This window comes from Galleria mellonella, unplaced genomic scaffold, assembly GCF_026898425.1.
Source record: "Galleria mellonella isolate WM207_F2 unplaced genomic scaffold, CSIRO_AGI_GalMel_v1 utg300, whole genome shotgun sequence".
NCBI lineage: Eukaryota > Metazoa > Arthropoda > Insecta > Lepidoptera > Pyralidae > Galleria > Galleria mellonella.
This window is the reverse complement of record NW_026442068.1, coordinates 878,542-903,887: the sequence shown is the minus strand read 5'-3', so window position 1 is coordinate 903,887 and position 25,346 is coordinate 878,542. Positions and strand designations below refer to the sequence as shown.

Genomic DNA, 25,346 nt, shown 5'->3' with positions numbered 1-25,346 from the left:
AAAACGATTATATGGTTCCATGCAACCAGTAAATTGAATTAATAAGAATAATATCTATGCTATTATATTAAATTAATACATTTTGCACCATAAAATAAGTAAATTATCTACGTTACTCATTGATGTCGATATTTTAGACAAAGGCATATTATAAATATATTGTACAACATGATGAATATTTATGTAATTTATTGTGTTCATATTTCTAGAAGGTTACATAGAATATTCTTATTTTTAACTTTTCAGTAATACAAAGATGATACCAACACTTAATTTATCGTTATGATAGATTAAGGATAATATTTACAATAGTGATACCTACTCTGTAATACTCTGTAAGTGATGCCATAGATTGAATAGAAGACATTTGTACAATAATGTATATTACTTCGTAAACTAACAATTTGCTTAATAATTTACATTTATTGGAGACAAATACAAAAAAAAAACTGTAATTCCGTTTCTGTTTACAATCAACAATAAAAGTGCGCTGCTTAATAAAGTATGATTTTAAGATTTTTTTTTAAATAGAATATATTTGACATTTTCTTTATTACATAGAATAAGTGCTGTTGCAAATATCACAGTATTTGTAATCTGTAAAAGTTATTTGGTTTCTTGCAGATTTCGAAATAAATATATTTTGTTATTCCTTTATCTTAGGTTGCTTAGTTGTGATTCCTAGATGTCACTCACTAATGACAAATATCATAAAAAAAAATGTTGAATGGTGACGTCATTAGTGATTATTAAATTTACAGATTAGACTACAGTTAGTGAAATTCCTAAACTTTCGTGGTTATTTACAGTACATTCGGATAAAATTGTCTTTATAAAAATGTCTTCTGCGTCCGAAACCAAAGCGGAAGACAACCCGAGTGCTTCATACAGTTTCTTTGATGAGATCATTTCGATATACAGTCCTGTAAATTTGCTATTGACTGCTATTATATTTGTTTTGATCTACAAAATATACCGCAAATTTACGAAGGGGCATGCGGAGTCCCCTGCAGTGGAACTTCCCAGACTTCGTAAGGATATGACAGTAGCTGAACTTCGGCAATATGATGGCACTCAATCTGATGGCAGAGTATTAGTGGCAGTTAACGGGTGGATTTTCGACGTGACTCGAGGGCGACGCTTCTACGGGCCCGGTGAGTTTGTATTAGTACATTCTATGTTTATAAATAGCATGCGCGCTGGTGAGTCATGTGTTTTGATATAATATGCAGGTTGCGACTGACCGCCAACACAGCCTGTATAACTAAGCATTTAATTTTATATCGCAATTTACATTATTTTTTTTAAATTAAGAAAATTCATAATTAAGCATTACAGGTGATAGATAAAGTGGATGAAGAATAAGGTAAAGTCTTGTACCACTTTATTCTGTCTATCCTATCTCTATTTGTGAAAGTAAATAATAAATATTCTTATAAACATAAAATAAGAGTTAGTGGTTTAGTCATAATTTAATTTGAAATTTACATAATTTTTAATTTAAATAAGTAAAACACATAGACATTTGCAAAAAACCTATTTAATATTGTAAATTTCCATTGTTACATTACTATACAAATAAAAGATTTTTTTTTTGTATTTATAGCAATCTTTTCTAAACCCCTTTAAATATGCTTCAGTTTTAGAGTTAACCTTCAAATCTTTGTTCCCTTAGCCATATTTTCATGTATGAAAAAAGGAATAAATATATATGAGATGTCTACGCATGGGCTATCTCTCTCAATTGCACTCATCTATCTCCCAATATTATATTATCCATTTTTGTGATCATTTCTTTGGATTGGTTACTTCAATTGGATATCCTGAGTGAGGAGCATTTTCCGTGCTTGTTCTACCTCAACAAAACTCAGTAACCACTTGGGAATCATCTCAAGTGACAAAAACAATTCATCATAATACTTATTAAAAGTTTTTTTTTCATCTTATTAACACTTGAAATTAACTTTTTTCCATTTTAATAGCTTAAGAACAACTTGTTCTGTTTAAACTAATGACAAAACAATACTAATTCAAATATCAATATGAAATTTTGTTTATGTATTCTCAAAACAATGACCTTTCCAAACATATTATAATTTGTGTACTAGTATTACTGCTTCATTAATTTTTACCAGATTTATCAGTCTGCCCTCATATAGTATCTTCTAACAACACATTCCAAGTTCACTAAATTCTTTAGCAATCAAAGAGCAAAGAGTATATAACCAAAGGATTTTTTTATACAACTTAGAATGGGAAACAAGCTGACGGCCCACCTGACGGAAAGTGGTAACCGTCGCCTATAGACATGAGCAGTACCATGGACATAATAGAGTATACTGTTTTGCACATGATACCCCCCATGCGTTGCCATTCCTAAAGACTCAGGTGTTATTCCTCTGTACCGTGTAAGAATGCACATTTCATACAAGCTGCATAAAGCAACTTGGTCAGGAATATCTTACCAATATACACAAAAAATCCTTCTTATTTTGGCCAGCCTGATGTTCAAAATTCAAACAAATAGGTTATAATTATATTATAGTCTGATACTATCAAATGCTGTGCATGCATGTGATAAAAGAAATATATAAATTTAATGTCAAATTGCATGTTTTAATGAACTTTTTTTATTAAAAATAAAACAAAATATAATATTTCTAAATTTATTTATTATTTTATATAAATTTTAACTTGGCATCTCAATTTCGTAATATTATTGATAGTAAACACAAATTTTCAATACTTCCCGTAATATCTGATCAATTCCTAGAGTAGTCCTCATAATAGAGTCAATATTAATTATATATGGTCGTAATTCCCATGTCAAAATAATCAGAAATATGAAATATCACACTGAAACTGTTCCACAAATAGTTTACACATTTGACAGTATTTTTGTTAGTTAAGTTGGCCCTATTCTGATTTCATCATTTAATTAAATGTTTTGGCATGATGATTCCTGACCAAATCCATACATTAAAAGCTAGTATAGATGTTACGCTAGTCTGGTAGCAATTGTAAAGCCGGATTGGGTAAATTTTCGCCATGAGGAATAGGTCGTTTAGGTGAAGGTACGTCCTCGTTCTCGTGATATTGAATCATATGCTTATTATTTTTTTTAATCCAAATATTTTTCCATATTTATAAAAGTAACAGTGGACAGTATGATTTATTGGCTCATATCAGATTATTTGAATAGCAAAGAGCATTGATTATCTATTTTTTTAAATCAGTGGTTAGTAAGTATGGTTAGCTGAATTCTAAAATTAATTTAGTATAATCAGTTACTTCGCAACTTCTTTATTTCTAGTGCAACTTTCAGACAATAATTTATTTATTATTCATATGTTCATTTTTTGTTCTGTCTTTTTTTGCCACTTTATCCCTTATCACATCTATCTTAACAATTACATCTCTATTTAAATATAATAACTACCGGTTTAACTTATGTAACACACACACACATAAGTTAAACCGCTAGGTTTTATATTAACATATAATTTATGCTTACGATACGAACAATAAAATTACATCTCTACCGTGTGTTTCTTTCAGCCAATAAATTTCTATTTTATCTAATACTTTTATGGATCAAACATTCAAATCTATACAGGATACCAACTATATAAAATGTTAGCCAACAACTCAGATAAATATATTTGATAACTAGTCTTTACACGCGTCTTCATCCGCGTGACATAAGTTAAAAGTAGTCCATGTATAAATAAAAGTGTTCAAGGGCCACGCATGTAAATCACACCAAATACTGTGCAGACATTTAATTTATTAACTACTATTTACTAACTATAATTAACAAAAACATTTAAGTCGGCTGGTACACATGTTTGCCTTTAACTACAAATAAACTGACAGTTTATCTCATATTGGGTTTCCTGGAAGAAATCTCTTTTAGAGATAAGCTCGTCCTTGTGCACTATTATTTATAATTATTATTCGAATATAATGGCTTTTGTGTATAATAAACAATAAAGAATAACACCCTTATAATAACGTCAACCCCGTCATAAACCTATTTTAGTATTGAGCTGTTTTGTCTCATTTCTTTGTGCTAAATTACCAATTAAAAAAAAAAAAGGACAAAGCAATGTAATGTTTAAAATAGTTTTTCAGAAGTTTTTGGTTTTTATCTATAAGAGAGTAAGAATATTGAACAGATCTTGTGGCCGGGTGTGTTTTTTGCTGTCAGGGCGCCATTACAATAAATTGTCTATGGACGCCAGGTAGGTTATAAACCGGCATTATGCATACAAAAGATACTTCTCTCAAAAAGATCACAAGTAATTTAAAAATTCCAACAGGACTTTTATATATGTAAATATCTTTTCTATGTATTAATTTCAGAAGTAGAAAAACCAATATAGTGGAATAATGGTAGATTTTAAGTTAAGACTTTTCGGAACACAACTGCTTCATCTAATTTGGTGCAGCAGTTTTTGTGTAATGTCATAACAAACATACAGACAGACAACTTTTTTTAAATTTATTGTTTTGACTTCTATTACTCTTATTTAGAGCTCCCATATCATTTTTTTTTAAATATCTCCTGTATACAGACATCTTCTAGTTATAATTTTATTATATTAGTAAAGATAATAAATAATTCTGTTCTGAGGAATTGTTTGAAATTATGCCCACAGCCTCCTTTTATCATTGCACCGCTCGCCATCGACAGGGCATTCATCTTCACACGCTTGAACCTAAATGGTCACGTACAGTGCGGTTTCAAAGGAATTTCCTCTCGTAACGCTCAGGCTGTGCCAGCTCCCTGCCGAGTTTTTCCCTAGAAACTACAGTATGGGTGTTTCAAAAAGTGTTTTATTAAGTTTTCTTCAAGGTCGTCGACGCACACGTGACATCTCTAGTGTTGCAGGCGTCCATAGGCTACAGTAACCTCTTACCTCTTATAATAGAAGAAGAATTACTAACCAGAACGGAAGTTTCAAAAGCAAATATCTAATATTTACATTATACGTTTATCAGGGCAATCTAATCTACTAATGTCACGGTCCGACCTAATAGTCAATAATCTAGCACTTATCAGATGTAAGCATAATTAAGAATGGCCTTAAGTGAACCTGTATTTATGTATACAGGTTTCCACCCTCCGACAAACACGATCTCGCAATGATTCAAAATATAGGTACTTTTAAATTATTAAGCAAGTACAAATACACTACCGTCCGGAGTCAATAGGTACAGTGTATCTTTGAAAATCTCGATTTGTAAATTTTTTGTGTAAAAGTCATTAGCTGGTTTTTTTTTTAATGAACTAATTAATTGTTTCAACCGTGAAGCTGTTGTGTTTGCATGGCTGTGTTTCCGTTTGAAGGGTGTGGGATATGGCGTGAATTTACAGGGTACAGAGAGAAATACACACCTGAGTCCTCAGGAATGGCAACGCATGGGGGGTATCATGGGCGAAACAGTATACTCTGTTATGTCCATAGTACTGCTCATGTCTATAGGCGACGGTTACCACTTTACATCAGGTGGGTCGTCAGCTTGTTTGCCATTCTAAGTTGTATAAAAAAAAAAGAATAGCAAACAAACTAACAGCTATTTACTGCCCATTATAATAACTTATTTAAATTAAGTTGTATAAAAAAAAAAAAGCGCTTATATTTTTTTATGTGTTTTTAATAATCTAGTGTCAAATACAAAGGGACAAGTAACTTCAAATACTAATTTATTAGCAACATAAGACATCTGCTTAAAAGAACATTAAATTAGATGTTTAAGTCCGTAAACCAATTTGAATTTTATACTTCACAAGTATTCACTCGACGAACCCTTAAACCAAGGGCAACAGTGGAACACTCGTTTTCCACAAGTCTTTATTGTTATAAACAAATAAATAGTCACAAATACGCAGAAGGGACACCACGAATCATTGTTTCTGTAGATCAAACATTACGCCGCTTTCGGAGCCCAAGTTAGGGACCCGACAATAGCATCGCCATTGTTTCCCGCTCCGCCATCGGCATGTGGTGTCTCGGTTGCCAACACTAGCCATCCTTTTCTTATATTTTTTTCACATTTTTCTTACATTGAAAGATAATGAAATATTAGTTTAAAAAAATTAAAAAATCACTTCATCCACTTCCAAGTGATTAATTGATTAATATTCGTTGTTCTATACAAATTTTAATTTTTTTCACACTATAGCTGATTTGTTGTAGCCGATTTTATATTATCGTAATTAACAATTAAATTGTATATTTTTTAAAGGAGGTCCATACGCTGCCTTCGGTGGAAAGGATGCCTCAAGAGGACTCGCCACATTCTCAGTGACCTCCTCAGACAAGGGATATGATGACCTCAGCGATCTCAATTCAATGGAAATGGAATCAGTCAAGGAGTGGGAGGCACAGTTTAGAGGTATTATTTACTTATTTATATTCTATGTATTATAAAAAAAAATTATGTGATTATAAAAAAAAGTAGTAGGTATGTTATCGATTCGATTGTATATTTTATGTGTATTTAATTTTGTATCATAGAAAAAATAAACAAATATAATATTTGTTTTTGATATAAAATACGGTAGCAACACGAGAATAAAATGATATTAAAATAGGAAAAGATGTATTCCAATAATTATTGTGATTAAAAAAATATTAATTATTAATATTTATTGAAATAACTTTATTCGCCCCAAGAAAATATAATACAAAAGGCGGACTTAATGCTAGTAGCATTCTTTACCAATCAACCATTGGAATGAACAGTGAGTCACGAACGCGGCAATGCATTATTGGGACAGGTAAAGAAAATAACACTTAATAGTGTACATGTATATACAATAAATAATGTATTTTAAATACAATAACAGGACTTAATGCGATGAAAATGTTGTACCTGCAAAAAGTAGTAGGTAGTATTAGTGTATTTAAAATAAGTAATGTATACATAAAGTGTATTATATATATATGTATATAATTATGACTAGCTACTACTGTTGTTAATGAGTTCATAAGGTCAGCATGGACTTTCAAACGAACTTGAATTTCGAAGCGATCGAAGTTTAAATCCACGCCTACGATTACCATGTTTTGAATAATACCACACTTGCAGTATGTACTATATCTTGGCAAGAAATGCATTCTACAAACTGAGCGTTTTGTTAAAGGAAACTCCTATTAAATAACAGCCATTTTGGTTCCAAGTTTGAAAACGGTTTTTTTTTCCCAAAATACAAATTTGATATTAATATTACATAATACCGTTGAAAAATGTTAAAATACTGTTCCTTTGGACTATTATATTAAGAATTATGACAAACGAAATATTAAGTTCCTTTTACTAGATCGGTGTGAACAAAAACACGTAACTGAGATTGAAAATTTGGAATTTCATTTCATGGTAGACCCCTAGAAATTCAACCTCGCAATTTCATTTTTTGAAACTTTCACAAATTTTATATCATAAATTGGATGAACGAACCTTAGATTATATAGATTGAGCCGTCTCCATACAAATGCTTTGAGAAAAACGAGTAAATTTTTTCATACAATTTTGTGTGATAAATATTTATGAGTGATTCCTTTACAACTTCTATATTTATTTTGTCTTATAATTTCTGCACTTTTTTAATGCGCAGAAACTCATTTTATTTATTAAATAATTAAACATAGACACTTTAAAATACATTGTGTGCGTAAGTATACGTATAGAACACTAATAAAAAATAATTGGACAATTAGCCAACAAAAAGTTGACACGTTTTTGAGGCGCGATGCTCTATCTATAAAATCTAAGGAATTAACATAATTCGATTTATGTCCATAGCGACCTGACTGTATCTGCCAAAATATATCGAAGCTTTGATTTGTTATCATTATTATTACCAAAATTCGTAATAACAGATCGATTACAACTGATACCCGTGCGAGATTGTTCAATTCGATAAGTAAACATTACCGCTCAGTCTAATCTGTTTTGTATCGATTATGGTGGCTAACTAATCAGGATCATTGATTTTTTATATACGACTTGAAATGGTAAACAACTTTACGACTCACTTGAAGGAAAATTGTGTAGATTATTATTATTATTATTGAAAGACGGGATTTTTTCAGGCAGAAAAACCTGTGACACTGCGACCCTTTCAAATATTATTACAATAATATAAAATTGAGAAATAGTAAACAATTATTTCAAATTTTTTAATCTTTATTAGGTATCTATTATTGTATGTATTTTTAATCACCTCCGAAAATATTTAAAGTAAAAATCGTTCGTCTCCCTAACAATAAAAAAAAATCTAATAATGAATGGATGTAGGTAACGCGGGAGTCTTGAATCTAGGATCTTATAGATCGATCGATAGATGATTAGATAGATCGTGTTTGTGATGGACATGTTAAGGGTCTCCGGACCCGGCGTGCATGTATGAGACAAGTTATGAAGATGCAGGAAACAAGAGATGTATGTAAGGATAGGCGTTTTAACACTTATTTCTTTCTGCCTACGCCGCCAAGAAATTGGTGTGAAGATAGAGAGATAGATAAATAGAACTAATATTTGATCTTATCTTAACATTACAGAGAAATATGAACTAGTGGGACGACTTCTCAAGCCCGGGGAGGAGCCAACGAACTACTCAGACGAGGAACTAGAGGAGACGGATAATTCTGCCAGCAGTCCTGACAAGAAGAATGAATAGAGTCCAATGCTTTCTGCCTGCCGCACAACACGTTCAATTGTTTGTCCTTAGACGATGCTAGTTAGATTTTGTATCATAATTTGCTGCATAAATGGAGGGTTGCAGGTAAAGCACGGGCTTTACAATGTAAAACAACTGATAGGCTTTATTTAGCGTGTCAATAACATTACATATGTGGCTTGCGGAGACGTGGACAATTCGCGAACGATTGCTAAGTATAAAGAAATGCTATTAAGTAACACGATTGCTTCTTAATTGCTTAATGAGTTAAATGCACTTCTGTGACAAACGTCACTATTTGGCGATCAAATGCCAAAAGATCTACTACATAATTGTAAATTTTGTTCCTGAATTGCTCTACAGAGGCAGCACTAACGTTTGATCACTAATCGCTTTTACGTAATACGAAACATGTAAAAAATGAAGATCGGGAGCAAATATTATGCAATTTTCGAATGTCGCAACTGTTTGCTGTTATAGAAATCACCTAGCGGGGCATTTTTGTACATTAAAATACAAAAGAATTGCATAGTATGACTCACACGAGAGACTGAAAATATCGCGACCTATAGTAAAAATAGTTTGCTCAAAACGTAACCCCGAGGATAGTCGCTCGTCTGCGCAGGGCCTAAATAATTTATACCGGACAACACATTGTTGTGTGGTGTTATTAAAAAGCAGCTACGAACGAACAATTCGAATGATTGTGAAGCAGATGGCTGTTCAAGTTTCATGCTATTGAGTGAAGATATTTTTCAATTATGATAAAGTACGAATTGCCACGGCTTTGTTCATTTTAATGTTGTTCCATACTCACACATCAACAATATTTTCGATAGCTATTAATATAATATATCTGTATTTTGAATTGTCAGAAATGTTAGTCAGTTTTGTTAAGCTGTATTCAGACCTGTGTGATATGTAACATATCGTGTAATATAACACAAATTATACGTTACATGTACTGCTTGTAATGTTTACGCAAACAAAGGCGCTTGCAGGTTTGTCCGCACTATATACGTAATATTACACGATGTCTGTTATGTAGATTTATGTACCAGGGGAATGATGAATGAAAGTTATAAAATATTTACATGGACATTTGAAACAACTGTGGTTCCACATGAAAGGCAATGCTACTTAATAAATTCAAATAGTTGAAGCATTCAGAAATGTGATGTTTTAGTATTATTTGATGTCTTGATTGAGAGTATTTATAATATTTATTTACAAAACCATTTTACATTATAAATTAAGTCCTGTTTCCCAAACTAGTTTTGAGAGTCAATTTTAATTAACTCTTATTATTCTTCACATAATCGTAGCATGATGCTTTCGCGCCAAAATAAGCCTTTTAGAGTGAGTTGTCGGTAAGATTTATTGTATATATGAAATCTATTGTATCAATTTCACTTATAACTGTTGCTTATTGCAGAATTTTGGATATATATTTATATTTACAGTTTCATAAATTGAAAGACTGAGTGCAAGCATATTAAGTTGATTAAAATATTGTAATTAAAACGGAAATAATTGCACATTCCTATATTTAGCGCCAAAATGTTTTTTTTTCTGTGTCAGTTTTTAATGATACAATCTTAGATTATACAGATATCGAATCTTTAAAACGGGTCACATTTTTGTCAGCTAATTGTCAAATTAGCTGACAAAAATGTTAAAGCTAAATGTCATATTCACTTATTTACCTTAATTTAAAGTAATAATTTTTAATTTGGTAACACTATCACGTACACAATCGTATGAAAAAGTTGACCCGCTTTTTTTTCGAAGCATTTGTATGAAGACATTATCTATATAATCTAAGGATACAATTTATAGTGAGAAATTTCGATAAATGACTGAATGAAGTTTTGTTAAAGTACACACATACACACACTTCTGTGTGTATATTTGTGCGTATACAACAACGAACCTGCTATTTATTTAACGTTGTACTGGTCTAATGGTTGTTTTGCAATTTAAATACCATTTAAGATGGTGACTGGCCTGTATTATACATAAAATAACATGTTATAATGAATATTCGTATATAATTTGATATTTTTTTTATTTATAAAAATATTTCTGTATTTAAATCTGTAGTAACAAATACATAAGGAGTAAACGTAATTATCTTCTATGCTTATTTGTCAATTTTATAGATTTCAATAAAAAGGCAGTCTAAAGTTGTTTAATAAATATGGCAAGTAAGAAAACAGTTTATAACACTTACCCACAAATTCGTTACAAATGTTACATTACGATAAATTTTATGTCTGTCGTTAGCTTTATAATCTGTTGAATAATTCCCATTACCAATGTTGCCATTCAATTAATCTAGTTTCATTGCAGTGAATTCAATCACCTAACAAATTATATCGCCATAAGAGATTTTATTATTGACCTAAGCGAATACCCACATGACTAACGGTACTTAACACTTAAATGAATTATGTGTTGCAAGCATTGAAAAAACACAAAAAATATGTAAGGAAATGTGCATATACGTTTATATGTAGTTAAGTATGAATCTTAACGTGTCATTGTGTTCCGGTGTGAGTTTTAGATATATTTTGTTGTGTATTATGCTTATGTATCGTAAGTGATATGATATTTCAGGCAATTTCTATATAACGCACTTCGCGACTATTTCTATCACAATTTCGACTTTATTACTAATTTACTAAAGTACAAATCGTGAACATCATTGTATTATGCCTAAAATATCTATTTCGTACGATAAAATTGTTAGTTCGTTGTAATCGTTTTTTTTTATTATTATTATTAAATTATGTTAGTGTTTTAAGGTACTCGGTGGATGATTTTGTACGAGGGTCCACATTTTTTTATTATGCTATAAAATGTCCATGCCGTAGATTCAGTTGTATTTTTCATGATCAGTGTCTCTGAGTGTCTCATATATCAGTTTATGTTTCCAAAAAATATAACCTTATTAACGAGTATTTTATATATACTTTATGAACGATATTTTATTTAAAATATATTTAAATAAAATATCTTTATAAATATAATTTATAAATTATTGATGTATTTGTGAATGTAACATTTCCTGTATATTGCTACTATAGATAAACTGTTGATTCCACGTTCATCTTTATGTTATTCCCTAGCACGTCACTAGTCGATTTAAACGCTAGCTCTATTTTTTTTATTAATAAATTATTGACCCATTAAATTGGTTCGTATACTTTTTTTAATATCCCTATGGCTGTTTTAGGTTTAATACTTCTAGATGTAATACCTGATGATTTATTTAAAGGAAACTTGTTTAAACTTTTTATATTCCTTTCCAGTAGAGTATTGATATTTTTTTATTATTGTTAAGTATTAAATTCACATTAACCTGATGGAATCAGTGTGATAGTTATCAAACCTTATCACATATTATTACTCCAAGGAATAATAATATGAGTTATTATAATTATTATCTCTTATGTTCTTTTGAAAAGTTTTAAGCAATTAAAAGTAACTGTTACACAATATTATTGAAATGTTGTGTAAATTATCCGTGCCCTCTCTTCTCTATTGCACTCAATGGCACTGCACATATATTTCAAATGTCTCATCACCAATATGGAATAGAAACATTGTAATCTTAACTTTTTTTTTTTCTTAAATTCATTGGCCGTGATAAATATCTGCTAATTTTAATTATTATTTAGATATAGACCAATTTAGAACCAAATTTTTGAGTAGCTTGACCTCCATAATCATTGTATCTGACACCATGTGTGGTTTAGAGCAGTTAATTGAAACTGCTTATTGTGTTGTAATTCAAATTACAATTGTAAGCACATCACCTCTATACCTCTTTATTTTAGTATAAACCTAGTCTAAAATTTATTTTTATCATTTAAATTTGCAGCCTGGGCAAAGATATTTTTAACTGCCGGTCAGTCATTTGCCCGATCGGGCACTTTCTTCAGTCAACAAATACCTAATATATGAGAGCTGACATGAACATACAAACTGAATTTATTTCGGCATATGTTATGGGGTTTTTTTCAAACGGACTTACTTGACAGCGTCATGTTAAACGCATTCTAATTGGCAAACTCAGGCGACTTGTTATTTCATAGACGAATAATGTACCAAATATAAAAAGATGTTTGTTATGCTATAATTATAACTTATCAATGAACTTTATTATATTGGTGAATTTTAAATAAGTATGTGTACTTTTTGTCATGTCTGAAATAATAATATTATTGTTTAAGTTGTTGTATTTGAAATAAAGAGCTCGTACGATGGTTTGAATAATTGATTGTGTCAACAAAATTTTCTGATCGGACGTGATATTATTTCGAAATTTATATAATTTAATATTAACCCATTAGTATATATACCTAATAAATTAAAAAAAAAAACACTAGCCACTCCTATCGGACATAAGGACAATCTTTAATTTTAATTTTAGTAAAAGCAGATTACACACTTCCCAATTATACTCGGCCAAAATAGATGACATCTTTTTTTTTAGTTTATTTCCGATTGATTCTATGTGTAACGATGATAGTTCATAGTCAAATAGTTATATCGAATGGATTGCCTATTATGTATTTAATTCGATACTTAAAGATATATTTTATGTTGACCACCTCGATGTTGATTACGATTACATTGTTTATGTAAATATCTAAAATTAGACGTCTATTTATGGATCTTATCTGTATATTAACATTATATCTACTAACTGTATAATATGTACTTAACAAATGTAATTATTGACTTTATAGTACCCAAATACTTGTTGCTCGAGTTTGCCAAATAATATGAAGAATTATAAAAAAAAACTAACAAGTGGGTTATGAGAGCAAACATTGTTGTAGAAATTGTGAATTAATGTACAGCACAGCAAAGTGTTAATAATTTACCTAACTAATTACCTAAAATATTTATTTTAACATTCACATGAATTTAAATAAAGCGTTTTATATACTTATCACTTTATTTTTTTTTTATCCTATTAGACTCCTCATTATATTATATATAGTATATTATATACAATGATGATGAAGCGATCTATATTTAATCTTACTATATATACTGTATTTAATCTTACGACCGTGTTCTGCTGCTTTGATTGCGTTAATTAGATAATGTCTTAGTCGACCTATGACACCTAATCCTCGCTTCATAGTTTGCCAAGAAAAATACAACTCATGATAAATATAGTAATTCCGTATTTAATGGTTGTTTATCGAATATAATAATTTTATTATAATAACTATATATATTATATCAAATACAAAATAAATAGACAATATCTGTTCATGGGAAATATGTTAGAATAATTAATATCACGGGTCTTAATAAGAGCAATCGATATCATAACGGCCAGCAGCACACCTGCAATGCCGCTGGTGTTGCATGGGCGGCGGTGGTCAACAATTAGGTGAGCCGAACGCTAATTTGCCTCCTATATTATAGAAAAAAAGTAAAAATGAAAATTTATGGAATTTTATTGTCTGTATGTTTGTACCAACAACAAGCAAAAACGATTGCATCAAATTGAATGTGGCTTTCAGTTGTGATTATGAAGGTAATCCTTTTGTATACAATAAAGAATAAACTTGAAAACTAATTTATTTTGACCATTTTTAGACAGCGTATCTAGAAGTAGTTTATCTCATTATTTTTTCTATGTTTGAAATCCTCACGCCCGAAGTGGCGAGCAAAAGTTAGTTAATAATAAAATAAGAAAAAAGATTTTGCTTTTAGTTTCAATTCTTGTGGTTTATCATTTAATTTCACATATATTTCCAAGTCATTCGCAGTTGTAAAATTATTGTATCATTTACCGAGATCCAGACAAAATTATAGAGCATCGAATCGAATAATTTATGATAAACAATAATTCTATGGGATTAACAAAAAAAAAAAAAAAAAAACAACAGTTTATAATCACATAATTATATTATAAAATGATTTAATTACAATAAACAGAATAAGTATCATAATGTACCTACAGTACGAACAACTTATATTACGCAGAAGCTGACAGGACGTACTTCTCTCATATTTACATTTTGTACATTGAGCGCTCGATTCGGTCATCGTAATACTTAACTTACGTCCCTCGCGTCACTAACGATAACTTTATCGACAATAAATAGGGCTGGGAGGGGCACGAGCGAGGGATGCGAAGGGAGAGGAGGGTGAGGGGCGGGATGGGGAACTCGCGCGACGTCACCGGTAGCTTATATATTACAAGGCGACGCGCCGCGCCTCGGCTATGTACACTACAACTGCTCGACGAACTTGGTGAGCTGGTCCTGCGGCGTCATCGGCGGTAGCTGGTCGTCGGGCGGCGGGTGAGGGGCGGGCGGCGCGGGCGACTGCCGCAGAAGCAGCAGCTCCGAGGGCGTGGGCGGCCGCGAGGACGGCGTGGCGGGCGGTGACCGCTGCAGCACGCCGCCCACGCCGCCCACGCCGCCCACCGCGCCCACGCCGCCGCCCGGGAACCCGTAGCGGGCGCCCAGCCGCGCCGCCGCCGCGCTGCCGCCCGCGTACGGCGCCCGCATGCCCATCATGCCGCCCACAGCGCCCGCGCCGCCGCCCGCCTGCTTGTTGAACCATCCGCCGGCGCCCGCTTGTGGCATGCTACCCACGCCCCCGACGCCACCAGCACCGCCCACGCCTCCCACTGATCCCACGCCGCCCATGCCCACATTGGACACGTTTCCCACCTGGGGACAAATCAAGTAGTGCTATACATTTTAAATTATTCAGAGAGAATAAAAAGAAAAATAAAGATTACACAACTAATATCCAATATAACAATTGAATCATTTGTGACGCACATATTGTTTTGAAGATTTTTCAATGACCATATCAGAATTGATAGAACAACAGTTATTGATTTTGAATTTGTGTTGCTTATCGATAAAAAATATAACCTAGTGAATGTTGTTGGTTGAAAACTATTTTACAAGTAAATAAAAGCCTATATTTTCATTGGTTGATAATGTAATCTTAAAAGTTTGTAAATTCTTCAACACAGGGCATTTCTTTTTGAGTTGTTAACTGGTAGAAGACTTCATTCTCCATTTATTAGAATACTAAGATGTGTGGTTCTAGTTCTGCTCTATGCAATTTCGTATTGTAAAGGAGGGAGAGCACACACCTGTGTCTGCTGGGGCAGCATCTGGTGCATCTGCTGCAGCCGCTGCTGCTGCTGCGGTTGCATCATGTTGTGCAGCTGCTGTTGCTGCTGCGGCACGCCGCCGCCGAGCCCGACGCCGCACGCGCCGCCTACACCTACGCCACCCACTCCTCCTACGCCGCCCACACCGCCCACGCCACCCGTAGACGTTTGTTGGTTCTGGGCGTTCTGGAACAAGCATATAATTTTATTTAATACAACTTTGACAAAACAAGCTGCACAAGTATGCAGCATTGCATCATATTTTTAATACTATGTCGAATATACAGAACTATATTTAAAAAGCTCAGCAGTTTTTTTCCGGTCTCTATATGGGAAGCAATATCTATCCATTTCAAAGTTGTTATCTCGCTTTTGTCGTATAAAAAAAACATTGTGGAATTCTAATAACAATATAATGGTATGCAGTCTGATTAAAATCGCCTACAAACTTGATTATTGCTATACACAAGACAAAGTCTCAACTCTGTAACTTTAATATAGTAATTGTTACGTAGGTCTAAGGCAAGTCGTAGATGTTCAGGGAAATTATAGATAAATATGTCATATTAGTCGGCATAAACTTTTTTGCGCCAGTAGGAGACAGCAAGAGAAAATTTGCTCTAAAATGCATCTATGAATTCAACATTTGCAATAAGCCTAATATTGTTAAACATCAATGTTATTTCAATTAACGTTGATTGTAGAATGACGTGTGATGATTAGTGCACAAACAAAACAAAGTTCCATAACCAAAATTTTTTACTCCCATTTTTTAAATACTGTCTATGGGCGAGAGAAGCCGCATATTTCAATTAAAAAATTATCAATTTGACAATGAGTATATTTCATTATCTACCGATATCACAGAATTATTATCAGATAATATATAAAACAAGGAAGTTTGTAGTAACAATCAATTTACCCGTACGGTTAGTAGTCATTTTGAAACATTACAATAATCGTTAGAAAGTAAATAGATGTACAACTTGTAACCAAGTAGGCGTATGAGTCTCATGAAACGCGACTTTGAAGCTAATAACAGATATTAAAATCGCCGGATACCATATTGCTAATAGACAAAAACTACAAGATACTGTACATATTCATCACAAAGTCACTTGTAAACATGATCCCTTCTTTTTTCATCAAGTAGGCTAATTAAATTGTACATTGATTTTAGCTCTTTCTTTCGGACTGGCCGCAAAGACATGGCCGCATGACAGCGACGTTTCTTCTTACATATATTTTCCCTGTCATTCCCTGTAACTCGACAGATCGGCTGTCACACTCCTTATTTCATAATTTATATTATTTGTATTATATATTTTCTACTGTAAATACCTTCTATATTATATGTACATATACAATATTAGTTGGTTTTATAGAGCCATAAAAAATATCGACGGGTCGAAGTGGCATAGAAAATACTTTTATAAATGTACTTTGGATTCCCGACGCAAATTCTGGCAATTTTTTAACGAAACCAAAACTGACTTCCAAATTCGAGGCGAGTTTAATAGTAACTAAAAATACGGTCAGACTGTAGTAAGAATTGCTAAATACTGACTGTCTTTCATTTAGAAATCCATATTGTTGTAAGATAGCTTAGAACATTTTTACTCAACTATATTCGGATACAATTTCGACAAAAACAAGTTCATTTTATAAATATACAAAGACTGATTAGCGAGGGTTGTCTAGAAACATCACATTATTATTAATTACTATTATTAGTATTGGATAATTTATGCTTTTAGAATTTACCTTTGGTAGAAATATTTACTATAAATCATTTTGATACCTCAGTTATGTTTTCAAAGCTGCTCTATGGGTATTATTTAGAAGAAATCTGTCAAAAAGGCAACTTAAAGTTGAAGAATGGACATAAGGAGTATGAGTATACATCAAGAATATGAGTCAATGAGAGCAAATCGACACAAAGACTGCTAGACAATGCTAATCTTTGGCCTTCGCAAGGAATTAATTTTAGTTTATCACTACACACATTTAAAAGAGTGATTACAGTCATTACTTAAAACAATTTATCTATAAAGCCATGAGGTTCTTTTTAAAGATAACAAACTATCATCGCACGTGCCCCCGAACGGCTATTAATTGCGAACAAATATAATTTAACCTTAAGAGATAAAAATTGTTTCGTCACTTCATGCGCATGGTTTATTCGAGCGAGCGGTACTTGTTTGCGCTCAACATGTTTACGTGATGATGCAAAACACAATAAATCTATTTATGGACACGATAAGGAACAAGAATATTGAAATTCTCATAAAATTTAGATAAAAATTAAATCACTCGCTTGGCTACGACTAACTAATTTTTTTATCGACCAAAAAAAAACTAATAATAATAATAATAATATATAAGCCTTTATTCAGACATTTTTTTTTTAAAAACAACGTATTAACAACTTATTATTTAATTGCTGTTGTCTGTTTGCTTATTAGCAAAGGCCTCCTCCAACTGTCTCTAATGGTCTCTATTGCTAGCAATTCTTGTCCAAATACCCCCTGCTTCAGCCCTAATGTCATCTACCCATCTTCTATGTGGTCTTCCTCTTCTCCTTTTTTTGTCTTTCGTGTACCAAAACATTATCTTTTTACTCCATTTATCTCTCCCTCTAATTGTATGCCCTGCCCATTTCCATTTAAGTTTTTTAACTGTGACTGTAACATCTTTAGTTTTTATGTGTTTTTTAATTGTGCTAGTTTTAATTCTGTCTGATAATCTTATCCCCATCATACTTCTCTCCATGGCATTCTGGCAATTTTGTGGTTTTTTAAAGTGGGATTTGGTAAGAGCCCAGGTTTGGCAACCATATGTAAGAACTGGTAAAATACAGGTTTCAAATAGTTTACCTTTTAAGGCTGTGTTTGTCATTTTGCTTTTAAGTATTTCCTTTAGACTCCAAAATCGTTTCCAGGCATTTCCTATACGTTTTTCAATCTCCTTTGTAGTTAAGTCTGTTGGTGAAATTATTTGACCCAAATATACATACTCATCTACATATTCAATTTTTTTGTTGTTGATGCAGATAGTTTCCCCTTTTTTCCCATTTGTCATAATTTTTGTTTTTTCTTTGTTCATAACCAAACCTACTTTTCGGCTTTCTTTATCTAATTCATTAAGCATTACTTGTAGATTGTCTCTTGTTGGGGAAAATAAAATTAAATCGTCGGCGAATCTCAGATGTGACAGGTATTCCCCGTTCATTAATAGTCCATACTCATCCCAATTTAGTTGACGAAAGATCTCTTCTAATACTGCAGTGAAAAGTTTAGGTGATATGGGGTCACTCTGCCTTACTCCCCTTTCTATTTTGAATTCCTTTCCTTCTTTTTCTAGCTTTACTTTTGCTTTACTGTTTCCATATATGTTCTTCAATATTCTGATGTATTTAATATCAATACCCTGATTTTTAAGTGCATACCAAATTGCCTCATGTTCGAGGGTGTCGAAAGCCTTACTATAGTCTACAAAGCAGCAGTAAAAGGTGATATTGTATTCTTTACTTTGTTCGAAAAGTTGCTTGACAACATGGATATGGTCTAAAGTTGAATGAAAAAAAAAAAACTACTGCAATTTAATTCCCGTCTCTTATAAACGATAAACCACGCAACGCGAAAGTATAAAAATTAATATTATTATTTTTAAAACTTATGTTCATTTTTTATCCGATGTCTATCAAAACACAGACAGTTCGTTAATTTCCCGTTATATATGTGTATAGACAAGTTAATATTTTATTCTTGTAGTTAAAATATGTATCACTATTTCATGGGTTAGTTCAAACATTAGTTTTTAATTCGCGTATTAAATGAAATGTACTAAACTTTAGGTAACCGCACTCTTGGTCCCCAAGATATAGATCTGACCTAGATTGGGGACAGATGATAATGTAATGCAGACTTTTTCTCTTTCAATATAAATTGTAAAATTAAGACACTTTCATAGTTATTTCATAGTATTAAAAAAACACGGTCAAAATACGAAAATTTTATATAAAAGATTTACTTGTATTAAGTCAAAATTACATAAAGAATTGGATTCAATGTCGACGACATATGAGTATTTCCGCATTATGCCTCGCAATTTGGCCGTTGTATTATACCATACCACCGATATTTCATACAAAAACGCCACAACTACAGAAACAAGCAACGTCTGTACACGTAACAATGTGTGCGTGTGTAGTAATGGATAGCGCGGGAAAAGCGCTCGCTTCGACATATTGTATAATGTGGATTGAGCTCTCCTCTACCAGAGGGAGACTTTGTACAAAAGTCGGTTGTTTGGGTACCTCTGTCTCATTCGTGTTTCTACCGTGAAACAGTTGTGTTTGCATCGCTGTGTTTCGGTTTGAAGGGTGGGTTATGGCGTGAATTTACAGGGTACAGAGGAATAACACCTGAGTCCTCAGGAATGGCAACGCATGGGGGGTATCATGGGCGAAACAGTATACTCTGTTATGTCCATGGTACTGCTCATGTCTATAGGGGACGGTTACCACTATCAATCTGGTGGGCCGTCAGCTTGTTTGCCATTTTAAGTTATATAAAAAAAAAACCTAAAAATATGAAAACAACCTAATACTGAATTTACTAAAAAATACGATGAAACCAAAAGTATTGTCGATGATATTAATATCGATTCTTAACATATTGAATCTCAAAGTGAAACAATTAAAAATACTAAAAACTTCAATTAAAGTTTATTTGGTTAAAAGGTTTTAAGTTTCAGACGAACACGAATGGGACAGAGGTATCCAAGCAATCGACTTTTGTACAAAGTCTCCTTCTGGTTAATTAGATTAGAGAAGAGGTATTGGTGATTCATACCTAACATCGTGTGTAATGGTGATGAATGAGGACTGACCTGTCTCTGTTTGATGAAGGCTGCCATTAAAGGCGGATTCGACTTGAGGATCTGTAGTATCTCTTGTTGCTGGTTGTGGCTGGTCGGCGACCGTAACGTCGCCATTAGTTTCTGTAGCGCTTGTTGATGCATTTGAGGTTGGTTCTGTTGCTGCTGGGGTGCAGGCGGTCGTTGCTGGGTAAAATAATGAACATTACATTAATAGTTATTGATGATTTCTATTCACATATGAATAGCGACGGAATGAAAATACAACATATCACTATTTCTTCTTATTTTCAGAATGTCAGAGAAAAATAGACATACAAAGCGCAATATAGCAATAAGTTGGAACACTTAATTAAAAATAAAATTTTAAACTAGTTGATGACCCATTTGAACGAAAGTAGTAATAATCACCTTTGGACATGAACTACGTCACAGATTATTATTATTTGTACTGTTACTGTTTACTCCAAACAAAATTATCTATTTTCTACCTTTATACGGACTGTTATATTTCTTCAGATATTTGAAAAATATTATGTTTATCACCTATAAAACTATATAAAAATATACTTTATTCAGAACAAATAAATTCTAATTATCTCGAGTTGTTCTTTGTCTGTAATTCAAATAGGCTATGAATTCTTTTTTCAAATATTAATTTGTGATGTATGCGGTGTGTGTGTGCGTGCGTGCGTGTGAGTGCGTGCGTGTGTGTGCGTGCGTGTGAGTGCGTGCGTGTGTGTGCGTGCGTGTGTGTGCGTGCGTGTGTGTGCGTGCGTGTCTGTGTGCGCGTGTGCGCGTGTGTATGCGACGTGCGTGTGTACCTGGAGCTGCGCGGGCGCGTGCGGCTGCGCGGGGTGCTGCGCGTGCGCCGGGTGGTGCGGCGGCAGGCGCGCGTGCGCGGGGTGGTGCAGCGGCGGCGGCGCGCGGTAGCGGGCCGGCCAGTCGCCGCCGCGCGCGCCCACGCCGCCCATGCCCACGCCGGCCGCCACGCCGCCGCCCGGCCCCACGCCGCCGGGACCGACGCCGCCCGGGCCCACGCCCACGCCGCCCGGGCCCGGCCCGCCCGGCCCGCCGGGTCCGCCGGGCGGTCCCATCAAGCTGCAGTGCTTGCCGAACGACGGCGCCTGTTGCCGGGCCGCTTCTTCTTGTACCTGCACACGAATACATCCAACATTATTGACTACTACTATTAAAAGACGCAGTAAATATTCCACATGATTCTGCATATGTACCACAGACCTGTTCACAATACTATATGGTAGGTATCTTGCTATAAAAAACCAATACTTTCAATTTGATATATTGTACCAATTTATATATTCACATTGTATAAGTTCAGAACAAATAAATATAGCAAAATGAAAGGGATTCAAGTACAACATATTGTTGACACATATTAGTGCCAGTCATTTAAAATGTACTTTCAAAATCATTCATAAATTAGTTTCGCACGAGTAAACAGCCAACATTTATAAATATAAATAATATATAGCTTATTTTCTTTACTCGCTAATAATGTAGCTATTTATAGAAAGAATTAAAAAAAAAAAATATTTAAGTTTATTAATATATTATTTCTTAACAATATATTAATATAATGCTCATAAACCTAATCCTTAATCCGACTATTAACATTGTAATGAATGTAAAATTCGATAATATTAAACAAATTTAAATTGTATTTAAAAAATTTAAAACTGATATTTCATTTATCAATACTATAGTAACTTTTAAAACAAACAATTTACAAAATCAAATGTAATAAAATAACAGAAATATGTAGAAATGGATACATTCAGTTACCTGCTGCAGCGCCTTCTGCACGTTGTGCGGGAGCGCGTGCGCCGCGTGCGCGGCATGCGCGGCGTGCGCGGCGTGCGCGGCGTGCGCGGGATGCGCGTGCGCGGCGTGCGCGGCGTGCGCGGCAGGCTTGGACGGCGGCGGCGACGCCAGCGCCGGCGGCGGCGGGCTCGAGCCGCCCGCGCCGCTTGCACGCGTGTTCATGGCCGCCATGCGCCGCCGCAGCAGCTTAGCCTGCTGCACGCGCTGCTGCACCTGCTGCTGCTTCAGCTTTTGCTTTATACTGCTGCAGAAGGGCACTGAGCACTTTGTTTCCTGCAACCGACAATATTACCTATTAATGGTCTCCATTCACATTTTCGTGTTTCATACCACGAGCAAGATTATGTTGAAGTTATTCAGAATAACTTACTTGTAGAACTCGCTATGTTAATAATAGCTTTCTTAAGCTTATTTTTAATTATAAATTTATGATCCTAATCTTACATACTTAAAAATGTCTGTTATATTATTATCGGTAATTAGGCAACTGTTGTATAAACAATTATGGAATTATATCAACTAATATAATAGAATTATCAATATTCATTGTTGCATTTCAGGCAATATTAAAATGGAGACTAATTACTTCAATAAAAAAAAAAGGGATTGATATAAAAATAGTTTGGTATGTAATACAGCTGTTTCTTAGCGTTATGATTAATTAAACATCAAATAACATAAAATATCATCTCCTGCACTACGCTAGCGAGCTACATACCTGGCAATGTTTCGCATGGTAACAGCAGAGAGCGATGAGTTGCTTGCATATCGGACAGTCGCCCTTGGTCTTCCGTTTGCATATCTTCGTGTGTTGCACGACGCGCTTCATCTTCTGGCACGACGGTAGACGGCAGTTGGCGTCTCGGCACTGGCAAGCGTGCACCAGCGACTGGATGCAACGCTGGATCGACAACTTCCTGGCCTCCTGAGGGTTGGCCTGCTTCATGTCGCCTGGTGACGAGCCCACGTCGATATCGAACCCCAGCCGGTCCATCTTGTGCGGATGGCCCTCCTTCTCGTAGCACAGCACGCACAGATCAAAGTCGTCGCACACCGTGCAGTGGTATCTGGTTTCCACGTGTGACTTGCAGCTGTTGCACGTGTAAACGAATTTGTCCTGGCCCTGGTTGTGCAGCTCGTACAGCATGCACAGCGTCGAGAACCTAGCGCGCCGCGTCGACGAGAACTCGTAGTGCCTGTCGCGCGCCATCGTTAGGAACGCGTCGCGACCGTCCATCAGATCGCAGTTCACTAGTGGGTCGGGGTCTTGGATAGGCTGTAGGGCAAACAAAAATTCTCTTATGAGGACAAGTTTGTTGTCATTATGAAACATATCTATAGTTCGTATCTTATAATGTAGACAATATTGTAAAAACTTTTACAGCAGTTATAATAAGGCATAATAGAAGACAGTACAACCATATTTATATTGTATACATAACAATGAAAACCTGATATTAAAATTTGGTCTTATGGCAGTTATTGTTCTTATAAAAATATGAGATCTGAGCAAAACGTAACAGACTTAATTTCACTATCAATTAGATTGTTAAATTACAATACAAAAAAAAAGTTATTAATTAATAAAATAAAATTACAATATTCGAAAGGAATCTTTAGTTAAAGACTAACTTACCGCTAAACTGGCTGCGGACTGTGCGGAATGTAGCCTTATAACGAAGAACACTTCCTTGTGTTTTTCCATGGTTGCAAATATCTTTGCACTGAGATCACTACCCTGTTGCTGGTCGCTCTGTTTCTTGCTGTTCTTCCTCTGAGCGGCCTTTGATTTGTTCGACTTTTTTGCCTTCTTTTGTCCCTTCTTTTTACCATCCGGACCTTGTTCATTTTCTTCTGACGACTGGAATATCTAAAAAATATGTTAGACACACTTGCTTACAACACTTTGAATCATACAAATCTAACACTACGACATTCAATGACTATAATCTAATGAACAATGATAGAATGAATGATTTGAATGTCTACATGTGTCGTAGTGAAAGTGATGCAATGGAGCTGTGTATACTGACCACTGCTTCGGCGGCTTCAGCTTGCTTTCTCTTCTCCTCCTCCTCCTGGTCCAACTCCTTGATAGATTCCTCTAACACGTTGGGCCAGAAGTCACCCTCGAAATAAGGTAATTCCGCCGCAGAAGAGATATTGTCCTCCATTGCTTGTTTAAGTATGTCTTTGTAATCTAATATTATCCTTTCTATTATACCTTTATCTAACATTTTCTTGTACCACTCCTGCAACCGTTTTGGTTTGGGTATCTTTTGTTCAGGCGGATGGCAGTGGAAAATGTAGTCATCACCCTCTGAGGGCGGGCAAGCCCATATGTGGGCCATTGTATAACCCAATTGCTTAGCGTAGTCCAAATAACCTAATAAAATTTCGTGATAAACACCAGTCCTATACTGTTTGGGTTGGAAGAAATGAACAGAATCAAGATATGCTATATACACGCGCCTCTTATTCGGCGACGGACTTTCGCTTCCATATTCCTAAAAAAAAAAATTAGAAGTATATAACATTGCCACTGGGATTATCTTAGTACAATAAATATAAAATTTTCAGTTTCGTGTTTACGTTTTAACCGCATTCGACCTTACCTGTACATGCATACCGAAGAAACATACATCAGTTCCGTCAACTTCTTCAAATGCAAATAACGCTTTAGCCCGATACGGGAATTCGGCGCACAACTCTCCCGATTCTACAAATCTCGTTCGCATCCCAGGTTTAACTTCCACCATCTGA

The 25,346-nt window shown here is 34.3% G+C and overlaps 2 protein-coding genes across 8 annotated transcripts in view; one reads left to right on the top strand and one right to left on the bottom strand.

Moving 5' to 3' along the window:
* Positions 1 to 730: 730 nt before the first annotated feature.
* On the top strand, positions 731 to 13,652 carry LOC113523324 (membrane-associated progesterone receptor component 2). Its single transcript, XM_026909244.3, has 3 exons — positions 731 to 1,154; positions 6,253 to 6,402; positions 8,571 to 13,652. The coding sequence occupies exons 1-3, from the start codon at positions 839 to 841 to the stop codon at positions 8,687 to 8,689; spliced, it is 585 nt and encodes a 194-aa protein (XP_026765045.1). The 5' UTR covers positions 731 to 838; the 3' UTR covers positions 8,690 to 13,652.
* A 955-nt stretch (positions 13,653 to 14,607) lies between these two features.
* Positions 14,608 to 25,346, bottom strand: part of LOC113523464 (histone lysine acetyltransferase CREBBP) — a 29,000-nt gene continuing 18,261 nt past the window's right edge. For 6 of the 7 annotated variants that reach the window (XM_052895591.1, XM_052895588.1, XM_052895592.1 and 3 more), the window contains exons 14-22: positions 25,199 to 25,342; positions 24,617 to 25,090; positions 24,220 to 24,453; positions 23,302 to 23,859; positions 22,545 to 22,856; positions 21,563 to 21,892; positions 20,751 to 20,924; positions 15,837 to 16,043; positions 14,608 to 15,399 (exon numbers count right to left, since the gene is read on the bottom strand). In XM_052895591.1, the coding sequence (XP_052751551.1) occupies positions 14,953 to 15,399; positions 15,837 to 16,043; positions 20,751 to 20,924; positions 21,563 to 21,892; positions 22,545 to 22,856; positions 23,302 to 23,859; positions 24,220 to 24,453; positions 24,617 to 25,090; positions 25,199 to 25,342 (2,880 nt within the window). In that variant the 3' untranslated portion in view covers positions 14,608 to 14,952. The remainder of the gene's footprint in view (positions 15,400 to 15,836; positions 16,044 to 20,750; positions 20,925 to 21,562; positions 21,893 to 22,544; positions 22,857 to 23,301; positions 23,860 to 24,219; positions 24,454 to 24,616; positions 25,091 to 25,198; positions 25,343 to 25,346) is intronic. The other variant, XM_052895589.1, reaches the window with a different exon arrangement.